The sequence below is a fragment of the Heloderma suspectum genome, chromosome 12 (genome assembly GCF_057233095.1).
Source record: "Heloderma suspectum isolate Gila_16-S chromosome 12, 16-S_ref, whole genome shotgun sequence".
Taxonomy (NCBI): domain Eukaryota; kingdom Metazoa; phylum Chordata; class Lepidosauria; order Squamata; family Helodermatidae; genus Heloderma; species Heloderma suspectum.
In genome coordinates this window covers 33,062,646-33,080,945 of record NC_139469.1, presented here as the reverse complement: position 1 = coordinate 33,080,945, position 18,300 = coordinate 33,062,646, and the positions used below count along the sequence as shown (strand labels likewise).

At 46.6% G+C, this 18,300-nt stretch overlaps 2 protein-coding genes across 12 annotated transcripts in view; one reads left to right on the top strand and one right to left on the bottom strand.

Annotated features, from left to right (window-relative positions):
* HAGHL (hydroxyacylglutathione hydrolase like) overlaps positions 1–18,300 on the bottom strand; it is a 73,801-nt gene that overhangs the window by 27,109 nt on the left and 28,392 nt on the right. The window contains exon 6 of one of the 11 annotated variants that reach the window (XR_014785612.1): positions 8,835–8,932. The exons of the other annotated variants lie outside the window; for them this stretch is intronic. The gene's annotated coding sequence lies outside the window, so the exon portion shown is untranslated. The remainder of the gene's footprint in view (positions 1–8,834; positions 8,933–18,300) is intronic. 11 annotated transcript variants of the gene reach the window in all.
* Positions 4,320–14,044, top strand: LOC146336778 (uncharacterized). Its single transcript, XM_084818947.1, has 4 exons — positions 4,320–4,527; positions 7,194–7,426; positions 9,360–9,466; positions 10,488–14,044. Exons 1-4 carry the CDS (start codon positions 4,357–4,359, stop codon positions 12,008–12,010), a joined length of 2,034 nt encoding a protein of 677 aa, XP_084675073.1. The 5' UTR covers positions 4,320–4,356; the 3' UTR covers positions 12,011–14,044.

Genomic DNA, 18,300 nt, shown 5'->3' with positions numbered 1-18,300 from the left:
AGGACTGAGCCCTGCAGTACCCCGCTCATTACCTCTCCCCAGTTTGAGAAGGTCCCATTGATAAGCACTCTTTGAGTCCAATTCTGGAGCCAACTGTGGATCCACCGGATCGTTGTTTCATCTAGCCCACTTTGAGCTAGTTTGCTCATCAGGATATCATGGGGCACTTTGTCAAAAACTTTGCTGAAGTCGAGGTATATGATGTCCACAGCATTCCCACGGTCCACAAGGGAGGTTACCTGATCAAAAAATGAGATCAGATTCATCTGGCAGTTGAGTAATCATTGCATTGTTTTCAAGGTGCTTCCAGATGGGTTGCTTTATCATCTGCTCCAGAATTTTCCCAGGGATTGATGTCAGACTGACTGGTCTGTAGTTCCCAGGTTCCTCCTTTTTACCCTTTTTGAAAATAGGGACAACATTGGCCCTCTTCAGTCATCGGGCACTTCACCCGTCCTCCATGATTTCTCAAAGAGAATAGACAGCGGTTCTGAGGGTTCTTCTGCCAGTTCCTTTATGACTCTAGGATGCAGTTCATCTGGCCCTGGAGATCTGAACTCATTCAAAGTAATTAGGTGTTCCTTGACCAAATGCCTATTGATCTCAAGCTGCAATCCTGCCCCTTCAGCCTGTACTTCACCTTTGCCAGGAGGGTCATAGACCCTCTTTTGGGAGAAGACTGAGCCAAAGTAGGAACTGAGCACTTATGCCTTTTCTTTGTCGTCTGTTATCATTTTGCCATCCTTATTTAATAGCTGAACCGCCATTTCTTTCCTCTGTCTTTTACTATGCACGTAGCTGAAGAAAGCCTTTTTGTTGTTTTTAGCATCCCTCGCTAACCTCAGTTCGTTCTCAGCTTTAGCCTTCCTGACGCCATCCCTGCAATCCTGTGCTACCAGACTGTACTCTTCCTTTGCAGCTTGGCCTTCTTTCCACTTCCTATATGTGTCCTTTTTTGTTTTAAATCTCTTTTATCTCTAAGCTTTCTGTGAAGCCACATTGGCTTCTTCTGTTGTCTTCCACCTTTTCTTCTTGTTGGAATTGTTGGTAATTGTGCCTTGAGAATTTCGTTTTTTTAAAAATTCCCACCCATCCTGTTTTGATATCATGTGGAGAAAACACCTACCTGTAAAACTTACTTGGAGCACCACCTGCTTCCTTGGGCCAAGGGTAGTCTCAGAAATGAGGTGGAAAGATGGGATATAAATTAAATTTAAAAAGAAAAGAAATTAGATCAGAAGAATGGGGGTTTTGGTCGTCGGACAGCTGCCTGAAATGGCTGCCTGTCAGAATCTGCTACACAGACCACTGTCTCCTTCTTCCTGAGATAACAAGTAGATGAGGTGTCCATGTGAGTGCCAGGGATGCTTCCCCAGAATGACAGCTGCTCTCAGTATCTTTCACTTATCTGCTTTCTTGGGCAAAGGTGTAACCTAGTGAGTACCAGCACAGACCTGTGGACAGGCTATGTTTGGGTTCCGAACAGACTTCATCTAGTTGAGCACTGGTTGGCAGGAGGCGAACCTTGCTTCTCCTTTGGTCTCAGTTGCCCATATTTAAAATGACCCCAGAATGGGAACCTCGTGACAGAGTTATGGAGGGGTCCAAGGCAAATGCCCGTACCAAAAGTATTGTATTAGAACAACAGCAGATAGCCTTAACAATTACACTTGGATTACTGCACTGAGCAGGGGGTTGGACTCGATGGGTTTATAGGCCCCTTCCAACCCTACTATTCTATGATTCTGTGACCCAGATTCAGCTAGTGTGCGCTTGTGTGAATTTAAAAATCTATAAAGACTCTCACAGGTGGGGTATCAACATCGTGAGGGTACTTCCAGATTAGCTAAGGTCTTGACATTTGGCTCTTTTGTGTGATTATTTGAATGTAGGATGTTCCTACTTGGGCTGTATTGAACTGACAAGGACCATTTCTCAGCCATTACACCCACCTCAAAGTTGGCTGTTTTGTTTCAACTGTATTCTGCGGGTGAGGCTACATTCTTTTGTGGGCAGAAGAGAATCACAGTGGCTGCTAGTTTGTTTTTCCCAGAAAGACCTGTTCTGAGGTGCTATTTCAATATTGAGGCAGTCAAAATGGCTGTCGCTATAAAATAAATAACCACCCCTGCCATTAACTGGGGGTCCACCATTACAGTGGACAGGAGTTCAGTCTCTACAGAAAATACTCTTACAGAGTGGGCAGTTAATTCCTCCAGCAGCTCATTTTATTTGAGAGGAATTAAAATACCCCGCGAAAGAAAGGTCAGTTATTGAAGCAGGCTTATTAAAAATATGAAGCCACATTGTACAGTTCCATGAAACTCTATTTTTAAATCTCAGCTACTAGGATTTTTTGTAACATTTGGATTTTAAAAATAAGAATGTCTCGCAAAACCCCAAAGATGCTTTCTTCAAAAGTAGGCTCCAATGTTTAAAAGATGCCCCATGCAGTCTTGTGCGGGTGGGAGATTTAACAGTGCAATCCGATGCATGTCTAATCAGAAGTAAGTTGCATTGACTTAATGAGGCTTACACCCAAGTAAAGATGCTAATGAACTGGCAAAATGATTTGGTGAAACAAAATTATGTCATGAAACTGTTTCCCTCAAATTCCTGGATCAATTTCAAGACATTTTAGTTGAATCACTGTTTCTTTACAGCGGCCTCAAAATGTGCCCCCAGATAGATTCACTATACTCAGAGTATCTAAGAACTTGAAGTTGGGTACACACATCAGAAGAATCCTGCTGGATCAGACCAAGGGTCCATCTAGTCCAGCATCCTGTTCACACAGTGGCCAACCAGCTGTCGACCAGGAACCCACAAGCAGGACATGAGTGCAACAGCACCCTCCTACCTATGTTCTTCACCAACTGGTGTACTTAGGCTCACTGTCTCTGATACTGGAGGTCGCACATAGCCATCAGGACTAGTAGCCGTTGACAGCCTTTTCCTTCAGGAATTTGTCCAACCCCCCTTTAAAGCCATCCAAATGGGTGGCCATCATTACTTCCTGCGGAAGCAAATTCCATGGTTTTAACTCTGTGAAGAAGCCCTTCCTTTTATCTATCCTGAATCTCCCACCCATCAGCTTCATAGGATGACCCCGGGTTCTAGTATTTTGAGAGAGGGAGAAAAAAATATTGCAAGACACTCTGATATTAGTATAAAAGTCTGATGAGAGGGACATTTTTACATCTCTTCTTCAAAATAGGGGGCATGAAATAGATTCCTAAATGATTCAACTACTCCTTCACTAGCAATTTGGTATATGCGCGTGCACACACCCCCCATCATGAAAAAAGGTTGGAAGATTGGGACCTGCTCACCTCCCATGTCTGCAGTCTTCCAGTGCAGGGGCACGCCTAGGAACCCTCTCTAGGCAAGATGAGCCAAAGCCGAGCATGACCCTTGATGAATGGCAGAGGGTGGCAAGAGCTCACCCTCCGTGGCGTGCAAGAACTCTTCCAAGCATGCTAGGAGCCACTCGCTTTTTATTAGGAAATCGATCGTGCGCAGAACGCTTGCTGACTCAAAAGGAAGTGTAGCGTAACCACAAGTTCTTAACCCATTGGCTGGTCTGTCGGGAGAATGGTGACATACAGGCAGTTCCCTGTCTGGCTTGCCCACATATAGAAACTTCTGCTGGTTAGGCAAACTGCCTCTCAAACCTGGCAAATCTTGCATTTTTCGGAAAGAGGGTGGGGTGGGCATGTACACATTCGAAAATTCCACAGTGGAGACACGCAGTCCTAGCCTTCGCTCGGCCTCAGTATGGCTTCACTCTGGTCCATTACGGTTGCCCATAGCAACACACACATTATTACTTGATACTGCAGCCGTTAAGGCTTAAAGGTGTCAAACCTCTTCCAGCCGGGGGGCCAAATTCAGTGCTGGAGAAGCATCCCGGTGGTGGGAGGGGCTGAGGGCAAAAGGGATTGAAGCATAACGCTCATACTGCCAGTAACCGAGCCTTAGGAGAGGCATTTCAACGTTTTAGAATTGGGGGGGGGGGACTGCAAAAGCCAGGAACCTCCCAATGAGCTGCAGTTGGGGAAAAGCAGTGGGGGCAAGTAAAGCAGGTGTGGCCAGGGGAAGGAGGTGTGGTAATCTGGCAACCCCAGAGGGCCAGATGTGGTTCAACACAGATGTGGTTCAACCCGAGGGCCAGATGTGGTTCAACACCTGAGGTTCAACACCGCTGCTTTAAGCGAGGAACATGCATGTATGATCTGGCCCTATTTCTCAGCCAGTGCTATCTCACTGCACTGGTGCAGGGCCAAAGTGAAAGACGAATCACTCACACTGCATAAAAGCTCGAGAGAAAACTGTTCCCTTATCATTGATCTATAGATGGAGAACCCTTCTGCCCTCAGCCCAGCAAAAGCAGCTGACTTAATCATCGTTGCCCAGATGTTACACAATTCCACCCTAGCCAGCATGGCTGTTGAGCTGATCAAGAACTTTGAAAACTATGACTCTCTCCATGAATATTTATCCAGGCTCAGAGATGCTTCCTGCCAGGTAAGCTTGTTGTTGTTCAGCCGTTCAGTCGTGTCCGACTCTTCGTGACCCCACGGACCACAGCACGCCGGGCCTTCCTGTCCTGCGCTCTCTCCCGGAGCGTGCTCAAGTTCATATTCATTGCATCCGTGATGCTATCTAGCCATCTCATCCTCTGCCGTCCCCTTCTCCTGAGCCCATGCGGTATGAGTAGCTTGTTAATGGTTTGTTAACCACAGCGTCTGCGGTGATCTCGGAGCCCAAGAAAGTAAAATCTGTCACTGCTTCCATTTCTTCCCCTTCTATATGCCAGGAAGTGATGGGGCCAGATGCCATGATCTTCGTTTTTTTAATGTTGAGTTTCAAACCAGCTTTTGCACTCTCCTCTTTCACCCTCAACAAGAGGCTCTTGAGATCCTCTTCGCTTTCTGCCATTAGGGTGGTATCATCTGCGTATCTGAGGTTGTTGAGAATTCTCCCGGCAATCTTAATTCCGACCTCTGATTCATCCATCCCGGCGTTTCTCATGATGTACTCTGCATATAAGTTAAATAAGCAGGGTGACAATATGCAGCCTTGTCGTACTCCTTTCCCAATTTTGAACCACTCGGTTGTTCCATGTCTGGTTCTTACTGTTGCTTCTTGACCCTCGTACAGGTTTCTCAGGAGACAGGTAAGGTGGTCTGGTACTCCCATCACTTTAAGAATTTGCCACAGTTTGTTGTGATCCACATAATCAAAGGCTTTAGCGTAGTCAATGAAGCAGAAATAGACGTTTTTCTGGAATTCTCTTGCTTTCTCCATGATGCAGCGAATGTTGGCGATTTGATCTCTAGTTCCTCTGCCTCTTCGAAACCCAGCTTGTACTTCGGGTAGTTCTCGGTTCGCATACTGCTGAAGCCTAGCTTGTAGGATTTTGAGCATCACCTTGCTGGCATGTGAAATGAGTGCAATTGTGCGGTAGTTTGAACACTCTTTGGCTTTGCCCTTCTTTGGAATTGGAATGTAAACTGACCTTTTCCAGTCTTGCGGCCATTGTTGAGTGTTCCAAATTTGTTGTGCTAAATCTACTCATTAGCCACAAATAAAAGTGTTCCACCTGTCCCTGCTTTCCAGTACCTCTCCCGGGTAAAACAGCGTCCCTCTTTTGTGCCTATTTTCTTTTCATGGCTGCCATTTTAAAAATGTTTTGGTGGGCACACCAAAGTTTCAGCCCCTCTCCAGATTTCTAGAAGATTCCCGTGCATATGTGATGTAGCAATTTTGCACACTTGTGCACAAAGTTTTTTGTGCACACAAAAAAAATGCACAAAGGTGTGTTTTAGCGATATACAGGGTAATGCGCATTTTAATTTTTAATGCGCATTTTAGTGATATATGGTGATTTGGGGCAAATGTGCATATGCACAAAGGCACATTTTAGTAATATATGGCAATAATGCCCATTTAAGCGATATACAGTGATTTTGCGCAAATGCGCATTTTAGCAATATGGCGATTTTTGCACAATTTATGCCGTCTTTATTTATTCTTTGCTTATTTCAGTAAGGGGAGCAGAAAGAAGGATGAAAATGGCCGCCAACGGCCATGAGCAGCACTGCTCCTGTAATGGTTGTTTGAGCTGCAGAGGCTGCTGGGATGTGTGAGGGAGCGGTTGGAGAACTGCAAGAGGGAGGTTGGTTAGAGAGCGGTTAGACTAACCATGCTATGGGCCATAGTTAGCTGCACATGTGGCAGGGACTCTTGCAGAGGTTAGCCTAGCCACCCTGCCCCAATGTACGTGTGAACAAGGTCGGAGAGAGAGAGCACAGGCAGTGATCCTTGGGGTGAAAAAGAGCCATTCCAAGGATGCAAATGCCCTTATTTCCCTCTAAGATATTTCGGAAGGCTTGCAAACTTCATAAAGACAGGTTGCTCTAATCAACACATGCAGGTCAAATGCTCTGCTGTGTGTCTTGGCTTTTGCCTCCTTTTGCAATGTAGACAGGGCTCTAAAGTGGGTCTCATGCAATGTATCGACAGCTATTTTCAGTACAGAATCATTGAGCAGGTTTTCAAAGTAGCAGAAGGAAAGATGGATCCCAGCTTAGAGCAGCAGGCCAAGCAATGGCACCATTGCAGCTCCTTGTGGTCTCTTGCCTGCAGCCTAACGCAGTAAAGCACATTCAGCCGCTGAATACTACTGATGCGGGAAGGAAAAAACCTAAGACGTCTGGCCCAGAACAGCAGTATCCAGTTGTGTTTTTTTTTTTACTTTTGCACAACCACTTTGAGCAGGAGCAGCCTATCTAAGCGGTGAGAACACGGGAATTTCAGCAGCAGCATCCCTAACGATCCACAGCCATTCTTAAAGGCCCTGTTCAACTCTGGGAATATGAATGGGTGAAGGGGGGAATGGGTTCATGCCTGGTAGCCCCTACCACCCCCAACCTCCAGACTTTGAGCCAAACTCTGAACAGAGCTTGTAAGCCATGCATAAGCTCTGTTTGGTGCTTTGGACCCATGCCTGGAGGTCATGAGGCAGGGCCTCCTGAAGCAATCCTGCTCTGCATTCATATCTCCAGAGAGGTTGTGTGAACAGTACCACCAGGTTCCTGTGCATACCCCTGGCACGCCCTGCCAAAATGCCACGCCCTTTCTCTTGGATCCTGCATCCTGCCTCTTCCACCACTGTGTCTTCCATGCAGCGCACCAGGCCGACGGCAGCCCCACCCAAGTGCAACGGACCCTCTCCCCTGGCTGCTGCACTCACCCCTGAAACGCAACAAGAGCTCCTGGACAATGTGCTTTTCTTCCTCAAGGAAAAAGGAAGCTCAATGAACTCCACCCAATGGGCTGAAACCTACCACCTTTTGCTCTCCAACTTCCTGCCAGCTCTTGACACGTCCTCCAATGCAACATGTGAAATCTTCCAGGCCACGTGAGTCAACTTGGTCAGATGGTAAACTAGGGCTGGAGTGGTAATGTATGGGCTAATACCTAAAATGGATTGACTGTGGCATAAAAACAGGGCAGGATTAACAATTCTGCTAACTATGGGCTTTTCTATACGAGGCATTGATCATGCACTCGTCATTCCCTACTCATGGTTGTTTATAGGTTCTTTAGATGATGTCATGACCCTCCAGTTTTGTTTCTGTATCTAAAGAGCACTTTCAGCTAGTTTTTTTTAGAGCAGGGAAAATGCAATATTTAATTGTAAAAATGAAAGAAACGGCTTTTCCCACTTGCATATTTGCGCTATTCCGCTATACCACAGTGCCACCTAGAGGTTATGCAGCAGAAAAGCAGGAAAGGAAATGCTCCTCATGTCATGCTTGGATCTCAGATTTGCAATGAAACTGAAAGCAGATGCAGCGGATTAACAGCCAATCAGCCTTGTGTAGAAAAGCTCAAAATGGAACAGGGGTTGGCATGAAATGGGGGGCTGGAGGACTGATAAGGTTTGCTGGGTAAAGAACCAAAGAGCCTTCTCCAAGCTGGTGCCCTCCGGATGTTTTGGACTGCAACCCCCAGCATTCCTGAACATTGGCCGTGCCAGGGCTGAATGCAGTTGGAAGTCCAACACTTCTGGAGGGCACCGGCTTGGGAAGGATACTAGCAACAGGTGCGGCATTGCAACGTGGGATGCAGAGATGTGGGCAAACAAAAGCCATCATGGGGCATGAATGGGACAGACAGTCACACTTGTCTGTGAATCTGTCCCTATAGCTACCACGGTGCACTGCTTCCGGGGTTTAACATCACACTGATGTGAGCTCTGGTGTAGCACAGTGGAAGCATAGGATCGCCTGCCCATTGGGAGGGATGCTTGCAGAGGCTCCTGCCTTGAGGAAGGGGGTTCTGGTCCACTCCAACCTGATGTTCTCTGACAACAACAGAACCACAGAGGTAGTACCATTATCTGCAAGGAGGGATCCTGGTTAGAGGAATCCCAGGGCGGCGAGAGGGGGAGAGGGAGAGAGAGAAGCAAGGGTTGAGACCTGAAACCACCCAAAGGGCATTTCCTCATATACAAATCTAACAAATTAATAAATAAGGGTGCAATCCTATGCATATTTAGACAGAAAAAAGGCCTAAAACTCCCAGCATACTCCAGCCAGCTGGCTGGGGCATGCTGGGAGTTGTAGGACTTTTTTCTGTCTAAACATGCATAGGATTGCATCCTAAACCTGTTTGACCAGAGGAGATGATGGGACAGATGAATCTGTCAGTTTTGCTTTCACCCACATTCATTTTTTTTTTAATTCACCTTTCTGTCCTGTTTATGAAGAAGTCTGCAAATCTGGGTAAATTCTTAACAAAGCTTAAATGAAATGGATTCTCACCCATCTACCCTGGGCAAATTCAATTGGTACAGCCATTCCCAGCATGGAGAGGGCCATTGTTGTGCCTGCTATTTGGCTCTTAAAGATGAGGAGCTAGTCTGAAAAAAAAGACGTGGCAACCTTATTTCAGCACCAGAAACCTGGTGGAATACACAAGTGTTCAAAACCAGACTTTGAAGAGCTAAGCACTCAAAGCTTCCACCTAGATGAACAAATCTTCCACATTTGTATTTTTTTTAATCTCAAATTCTTTCCACTTTGTTTATGGAGAAATTTGCAGATTTTGGTACAGTCTTATCGATAAACAAACCAAATACATTTCCACCCATCCCCGGACAATAGATATGAGTGTACACGTTTCCTAAGAATGCCTTTCTCTTACCACCTTCAGTTTAGTTCTGAACTATAGTCTCTCTCCAGAGAGAATGGAGGCATGGAGAGGTTTTAGCACAGGGCCTCCTATGATTTTATCTTGCTCAAAAGGTCCCACTCACGCTCCAAAACGTCTCCATTTCCCCCCTCCAGAATGAAGGAGGTCATTGCTCTTCAACCCAGCCTTATCGAAGGGCGAGAAGAACTTGAAGAGGTCAACAGCCTTTGCACCCTGGCTGATTATCAACCCAATCCCATAGGTAACGCTCATGCTCTGTGTTGTAGACCCAACAGGAATGCATGCATTAGGGGGGAAAGAAATACGTCTGAGATGGTATGTTAGAGAAGGCAAGCAAGAGAGTTATGGGTCTCCAGCAGTGAAGGTTTATGGAGGACAAAATAAAAAGGAAAGGAAGAAGAAATGTGGGGTTTAAATAAAAAGTAAGGTGCCAGAACAGCAAAGAGTTACCAATGCCAGGGTGGGGGTGGGGGGATAAAGAGAAAGGGGTGATGAAAGATGAGCAGGCACAGAGGAACAATGTAATTCAGACAGAGGGGCCGTAGCTCAGTTCTGAATGCAGAGTGTCCCAGGCTCAGACTCCAGCGCCTCCAGGTGAGGCTTGGAAAGAATCCGCCTGAAACCATGGAGAGCTGCTGCCCGTCAGTGTCGACAGGACAGGGCTAGATGGACCCAGGGTCAGACTCAATGCAAGGCAGTGTCCGACATGCTGAAGAAGACGGCGAAAATAACAACAGAGGTTCAAGGACAGCAGGAAAGCCAGTGTGAAGAAATGCCTTGTGTGCTTTGTGTATGGTGTGTGTGTATGTGCAGAATATGAAACGTTGTAATGAAGTAAGTACGGTGGTCTCGTACATGCGGGTAATAGCACTTGTAAACAGTCTTCTCAGCGTGTGGCAAGTATTAAGTTCAGCTCCGATCAGAATGCATTTTGCTACTTTCTAAAGCAACCTTGGAACAATCCAGGTCGGTGGCACATTTAACACTTTCCTGCTAATGTTTTATTCCAGCACCACTGTAATTTATTTATTTACTACATTTCTATGTCACCCAATAGCCGAAGCTCTCTTGAGAGATACTTAAGATATAGTTCCTCATAATGGCTGTAGGCATTTTTAGATGCGCTTTTTTCACATTACAGAGAGGGGTCCGTGTCCAGAAATTAAGATCGGCTGACCGATTGATTTCTTTTGTAGTAAAGCCGGAATGTATTGTCTGTGTTATGGTGTTTCCAAGGAGTATTTCTTCATTCTAATTTTCAGCACCAACTCAAATCCCCGAAGGAACGACAGTCCACATCCCTGGAGTTGCCACACATGATTTCCATGATGGGAGCACCACAAATCCTGTCCCTGAATTCACCACCAGCAACGTCCCTGCAGGCAGCACATTATACATTCCCGGGGGCACTGCTACTCGAGCACCTGACAGTGCCACCCTTGACGCCTCTGAGAGCAGCGCCGTGGGCCCTGGACATGTCACAGTTCGTGGTGCTGGGAACACCCCGAGGGGCTCTCCTGGAAGTGCTGTAAGTCGCACTGCAGGAGGCAGAGGAACTCACACCCCTGGCAGTGTTGCCAGTGACCTCCCTGGAAATGCCGCCACTCGCATCCCTGGAGAGGTGACACCCACACATGGTGGCCCTGGAAACACCACCGGTGACTTCCGTGGGAGCACTGCAGCTGACAGCCCCGGAGCAGCCACAGGGGACATCCACGGAGGTGCCATAACTCTCACCCCCGGAAGGGCTACAGGTGACATCTCTGGTAGTGCTGCAGCGGCCATCCCTGGAGGCTCTGTAGGGGACATCTCAGGAGGTGCTGCAACGCGAATGCCCGGAAGCACAACTCACATCCTTGGAGGCACCACACGTGGCATTCCTGGGGGTGTCACAGGGGAGATCTCAGGAGGCCCTGCGAGTCACATCCATGGAGGAGGAACAACTCACTTCCTTGGAAATGTCAATGGCAATATTCTTGGAGGAGCTGCAGGGAACATCCCTGGAGGCACCACTGCCAACATCCCCGGAGGGGCCACAGACAACATCCCCGAAGGGGCCACAGACAACATCCCCGAAGGGGCCACTGCCAACATCCCTGGAGGCCACACTGGCCACATCCCTGGAGGCGGCACTGCCAACATCCCCGGAGGGGCCACAGACAACATCCCCGAAGGGGCCACAGACAACATCCCCGAAGGGGCCACAGACAACATCCCTGGAGGCCACACTGGCCACATCCCTGGAGGGGCCACAGACAACATCCCTGGAGGGGCCACTGCCAACATCCCTGGAGGCCACACTGGCCACATCCCTGGAGGCGCCACTGCCAACATCCCTGGAGGTGCTGCCACTCACATCGTTGGAAGTGCCACTGGCAACATTCTTGGAGGAGCTGCAGGGAACATCCCTGGAGGCGCCACTGCCAACATCCCTGGAGGCCACACTGGCCACATGCCTGCAGGCGCCACTGCCAACTTCCCTGGTAATACTGGCAGTATCCTTGAAGGTGCCACAGTTAGCATCCTTGGAAGTGGTTCAGCTCACATCCCTGGTGGCTCATCAGGTAGCATCCCTGATGACAGCGCAACTCACATCCCTGCAGTCACAAGCCATGACAGCCCTGGTGGCACAGGAAATCCTATTGCTGGCTTTGCTACAACTCACATCCCCGGAAATGCCACAGGTTATATCCCTGGAGGCGCCACGTCACATACAAGAAACTGTCCGTTCCTGGTTTTGTACTGCATTCTTCTCCCTTGGTTTTTTGTAACGCTTTCATCTTAGCCTGCTGCCTTTTTGCAATCCATGTGTAAATATGCCTAAATAACACACCCTGTTTGACATCAGACAACAAGGTTGTGCATCGGCGTATTTCCACACCACTGATAGCAATTTTCTAACATTTTGCTATTATGGAATATTAAATTTCTGTTTGGTATCACAGAGAATTAATCATCCAATAGTGTGTCCAGCCAATGGTGTGCACTGAAGTATTCCGAGATCCTGATAACTTTAAGTTATCATCAGATTAGTACAAAATATTATTGTAAATTGTTATGTGAAGGGAGTATCCTGTATGATTTCTTCAAAAAGCAGCTTCTGTCTTTCCTCCTTTCAAACAATTCTATTTTCCTGAGTATATTTTTTTTTAAGGGGGAGGGGGAGAGAAGTACAAAGAATATCACTCCAGGAAGAAGGTTACAACTGGAAAAATTACTATACAATATTTAATATTTCTTAGTGAACTTCCTCTATTTCTGAACATCTCACTTCAGTAGAGCAGCTGGACGGACATGTCTTGGTATGACATCTCTACCTTTGGGCTCATTCACACGGAGCTTTTATCCTGCTATTGAGATTGCTCACTCACAGAAGTTTGCGGGCCCTTTAGATGACGCTGTGAACCTCCAAGGTGTCACCCGTGCTAAATGACCTTTATTCCACGTTTAAATAGATCGGAGATAATGAGGTATCAAATGACCCCATGTGAGTTCCCTCTGTAAAAAAGGAAAAGTGGCAAGAAGAGGAGGTAGACCAATGAAACATATGGAAGACTCAGATTTGGGGGAGAAGGAGGGGGGAAACGAAGTGCATGTAAAGGGAGTCTGTTCTGTTGTGAACCTGCATTTAAAACAGAAGCAGAAAGCCCCCTTTTAAATGCAGGATTTTAGGCTGGTGGAGAGATGCGCTATGTATTTCTCCCTCCTTCCTGTGCCCAAGCTGGGGTCTTTGTGCTTTTGCTTTCAAGACATGTCGAGTTAAGCATTCAATATGTGCTAGTCTTATTAGGCTTATCTAAATCCTACGCAACAGATGTGAAATGCGATTATCAGATTCCATCTGTATTTCTGGGGGGGCACTAGAAGGATCTCTAACAAAGGATTTCCAGACCCCTCACCTAACTATAGTGATGCCAGCAAAGGGGTGGGGGGGTGTCATCAGTGTTTCGGGGAATGTAATTTTATTTCTCTATTTCATCCCTCCTTTTAAAAAGTGAAGGAAAGGGTCATTCTTCATTTGCCCAGAGGTACCTTATCCTTAAAGGTAAGGATAAGGTACCTCTAAGGATCCTTACCTTTAAGGATAAGGTACCTCGGGGCAAATTACATGATTTAAATACTGTTTTCCATCAGAGAAAGGTGCTCTCTATGTGTTCAGAAGCAGTTTGTCTTTGGGCCTTTATAAACAATTTGCATGCTGCTCAGAGGCACTTTGCGCTAGCTCAGAAACAGGCCTGAAATGCCAGCCAGATGTTTTGAAAACACAATGTGACAACTCTATGTCATATTCTTCCAGGCCGTGGCTTACTTAGTAAAAGGACTATCTGGTCCAACAGTCATTTTTGCTTCTTTTGTCCGGCATTGTTGGGTTCATTCTCCAGAGGAACCTTCCAAAGAGACCACTGTGTTGTGTTTTCTGGGTTAAGTGTGTGTCAGGGCAATTAAGGGAGCTGCTTGGCCAATGAAACCAGTCCTTGCCTTGAATCCAGGTCTTGTCTCTTGTTTAAACTATGTGATAATATTTGCAAGGCCAATAAAAGCGGGTGTTGCAAAACAAAGAAGTATGTGATCTGCAATAGTGGTTAAAGAGCAGAAACAGTATATTCCACGCCACCCCATAAGTGGCTACAGGAAATGCCAGGGTCTGCTATTTATACTGGAGAAAAACTGGGAATCCCTCTTGGCCAAACATTCGCTTTTCATGGTTCCTTCTGATAGCCTGATCCTAAGCAATGCATACTTGCTTGGATGTAAGTCCCATTGCCTTCAGTGGGACTTACTCTTAAGTAATTATGCACAGGCTTGGAGCCTTAGGGTGCAATCCCATGCATGTTTAGACAGAAAAATGTCCTACACCTCCCAGCATTCCCCAGCCAGCATGGTTGGCTGGGGAATGCTGGGAGCTGTAGGACTTTTGCCTGTCTAAACATGCCTAGGATTGCGCTTTTAATATGAAATTTCTCACCAAGTTATCAATGCAGGATTTGTGTCCTGCTCTGTCCTGGAGGCTCTGAGCAGGTTATAGCCAGTTCCGACATTCAAACACTCCTGACCCCAAGGGGCTCATCATCCAAACCAGGGGTGAGAACTTAGGCCACCGGCAAAATCTGGCCCCCTACAATCCTAGTCTGGCCCTCTGGGGTCCCCTTCCCACCAATCCTGTGGTAGCGTCCCACCTTTTGTGCAGACCCCTGCCCCTTCTCAAAGGCTGAAATGCCTCTCTTGGGGCTGAGTTACTGGCAGGTAAGATAGGCTGCTATTTTTTGTATTTTGCCCCACCCGCTTTGCCTTTGGCTCCACCCACCATGGGATGCGCCCCTCTGAGAACTTCTCTGAAACTGAACGCAGCCCTCAGGTGGAGAGAGGTTCCCCACTCCTGCTCTAAGCAGTTAAATCTTTGGGGGAGATTCACGAGGCCAAATGAAATAAACATGCAGCTTTAGAGGCACATGATCTGTAATGCCCACCCCACACCGAACCAGTCTGAGCACCCATCAAGGCAGCCCCCAAGCTAAAGGGCTGGCTACAGAAGAAGGCTGCTTTCCCCAACCTGATGTCCTCCAGATTACATCCCCCAACATCCTCAGCCAGCATGCCCAGTGGCCCCATCTGGGGGGAGGGCATCAGGTTGGGTAAGCTGGACATATCGAAGGACAAATCTGTCTCTTTTGCCTTCTGTAACGCTCACGTTTTTCCAGTGTGCTCCATCCTGTGTCTGCATCCATTTGAGGGTTTTTTAAAGTCTACATAAAGTCTCCTACCAATAAGGTATGAGAGCCAGCTGTGGTGCAGTGGTTAGAGTGTTGGACTGGGACGCAGGAGACCCAGGCTCAGGCCCCCACTTGGGCCATGAAGCTCACTGGGTGACTTTGGGCCAGTCACTGACTCTCAGCCTAACCTGCCTCACAGGGTTGTTGTGAGGATAAAAATGGAGGAGGACCACGTGAGCTGCCTTGGGTTCTTTGCAAGATGAAAAAAAGTGGGATATCAATGTAATAATACATTTAAAAAATCATGCACTTTTTGAAAGGAATTTCCGGATAGATGCACTTTCCCCTATATATTCCATTTTATGCTACTTCCCTTAATATATGTATTTTAAACATACCTTTCCCTAATGTACACATTTTTGTATGCATCGTGTTCTGCTATATCTGTCTGATCACATGGATGCGTGCGACTGACAAACATGTAAACTGAGTTGAACTCTGGGCATGGAGGAAAACTGGATAGATATCCCAAAGGCGAAAGACGTCAGAGACCAGACAAGTTCCATGAAAGCAATGATGTGCTTATTAAAAAATAAATACAGTGAGTTTAAATCATACATCCGGGGAGTTAGACTTATACATCAAAAAGACATTAACACTGAGAAGCTTGAAAGGCAACAATCATTTTAAAAGCAGTGGTAGAGCAAGATGCATACAGAATAAGTGTGTGTGTGTGTGTGTGTGTGTGTGCCTGTCTAGGAAGGAAGATCACCAAAAATCTTGCGGCATCTTAAAGACACATACATTTATTTTGGCATGAGCTTTCAAAGATGCTGCCCACGTCTCAGATGAAGGGACTTAAGGTGCCACTAGCCTCTTTGTTGTTTTCGCTGCAGCAGACTAACACAGCTGCCACCCGGAAATAGGGAGATCATGGGTCTTGAAATCCTGAGAGCCGGGGCTCCTTCACACCGGGCTTTTATCCCGCTATGGAGATTGCTTACTCACAGAAGTTGACGGGTCCTTTACGCGACACAGCCCTCATCCAGGGAACCTCCCACTCTTTGTGAGCTGTATTGCGTTGTTTTCCATGATGAGGAAAGTCTGGCATTTTCCCTTCTCTCACCACCGACTTGACAAAAATGAGGGTGTACAGTTAAAGTCACTTTAATTACAAATAAAACAACTGCGCCACCTAGTGGCTTTGTAATGAAACACCTAGAACTCATTGAGAAGTTTAGGGTTTTTTTTTAAGCCATGTGGAAAGGACCCGATCTGATCCCACAAAGATTCCAGAAGCAGAAGTCCTGGTAAATTGCAGGATTTTTAGCCTTGTGTGATGAAGCCCCCAGTGTGGTGTAATGGTCAGAGTGTTGGACTGGGACTCAGGAGATCCGGGTTCTAGTCCCCACTCGGCCATGAAGCTCACCGGGTGTCTTTGGGCTAATCACTGCCAGGCTAATCTACAACACAGGGTTGTTGTAAGGATAAAATGGAGAGGAGGAGGATCCTGTACCCCACCTTCGGTTCCTTGCCAGAGGAAAAAAAGTCAGGATAAAAATGTAACAATAAATAAATAAAATTAATGCAGGCAATAAAACAGGGGAATCTTGTGAACTAGATTTATAGAACAATAATGACTCTTTGGAATGGCTGTTCACTCTAGCCTCAGCTTTAAGAAAGGAGCCCCATATATTATCTTCCACAACAGTGGGGCACATAAAAATCTGGGAACAGGTGGAGATTCAAAACAGCACCGCTATCTTATCATAATGCAAATTCCCCAATAAGGTATGATCCAATTTCCAACTGGAAGGACAAATCTTTTCCAGAAAAACAAAGCTTACAAACCCTTAAAGATGTTACTGACATGACAGTATCCCGGCAAGGTTTGAAGCACTGGAAACATATACCGCCCCACCCAAGGGAAAAATGCCAGCACTTGTAGCTTCGAAATCTATTTGGTCCTAATGCTTGTGCGAGTCCAGCCTCCATCAAAAGTGGAATTATCGTAAAATGCTTCTAAGCTCCCTCTCCCACTTCCAATTTATTATTCATTTCTAATAGATGGCGGCCCAGAACCTCTCAAGGAGAATAGGGAGGCTTAGTGGAAGGAGCTTAACGGAGCGATTCACCCAAACCAATGGAAGCAAATTCTGACCATTAAACAAGCAAGGCTGGCTGCTATATTGTCCTTGATACAATACAAAACTCTCCATCAGGCTTATTGGAGACCGCATTGGCTTGCAGACAGAAAATGAAGCTGCCTTTCACACTAGCCCCTTTAACTGAAATTGACACCATTAATTCAGTTAGCAATTATAGAGAATCCAGAACTGATCATCTCAGTGAGGCGATGCCTTTACTAGGACTAACCGAATGCTGGTCCTAGTAAGAGAGAGACAGGGGATGGGTTTGTGTGTGTGTGTGTGTGTAGAAATATTGTTTTCCAAAATAAGGTTCACCCATTGCTTCTTTGTCCCAGGATGGTAACTGGTATCTCATACCTGCAAACTGATGGCCACCAATTTGGGTAGCTTTAAAGGGGGATTAAACACACTCATGGAGAATAAGGCTATTAATGGCTAGTAGTTCCGACGGCTATATGCTAGGCCCAGTATCAGGTGGAGAACCCAACTGGGAGGGTGCTGTTGCACTCATATCCTACTTGTGGGTTTCTCACAGCTACTTATCCACAAAATGCTGGGCTAGATAAACCGGCCTTATGTTCTGGTTTAAGGTGGCCGGGTGTCCTCTTTTATAGAGGACCATCCTCTAATGGAAGGGCTGTCCGGTCAAATTACAGTTTAAAAATAAAAGACCATCAAGAGCGAACACCTGGACAGCAGGGTGTACAGGCAGGCCCAGAGCTCACCTGGTCACAGCCTTCCACACTAGGGCGAGGTATACTGAATTTCTATTTAAACTATAATAAGGATTGAAGTACATCATGAGAAATGCCGGGTTGGATGAATCACAGGTCGGAATTAAGATTGCCGGGAGAATTATCAACAACCTCCGATATGCAGACGATACCACCCTAATGGCAGAAAGCGAAGAGGATCTCAAGAGCCTCTTGTTGAGGGTGAAAGCGGAGAGTGCAAAAGCTGGTTTGAAAGTCAAGATTAAAAAAACGAAGATCATGACATCTGGCCCCATCACTTCCTGGCATATAGAAGGGGAAGAAATGGAAGCAGTGACAGATTTTACTTTCTTGGGCTCCAAGATCACCGCAGACGGTGACTGTAGCCATGAAAGTAAAAGACGCTTGCTCCTTGGGAGGAAAGCTATGGCCAACCTAGACAGCATAGTCAGAAGCAGAGACATCACCTTGCCGACAAAGGTCCGCATAATCAAAGCTATG

Excerpts from the sequence above, each read along its gene's own strand:
- LOC146336778 (XM_084818947.1), top strand. The coding sequence starts at position 4,357 with ATGGAGAACCCTTCTGCCCTCAGCCCAGCAAAAGCAGCTGACTTAATC. Across the intron at positions 7,427-9,359 it reads TGTGAAATCTTCCAGGCCAC|AATGAAGGAGGTCATTGCTC; the intron begins GTGAGTCAACTT and ends TCCCCCCTCCAG. Across the intron at positions 9,467-10,487 it reads TTATCAACCCAATCCCATAG|CACCAACTCAAATCCCCGAA; the intron begins GTAACGCTCATG and ends TCTAATTTTCAG.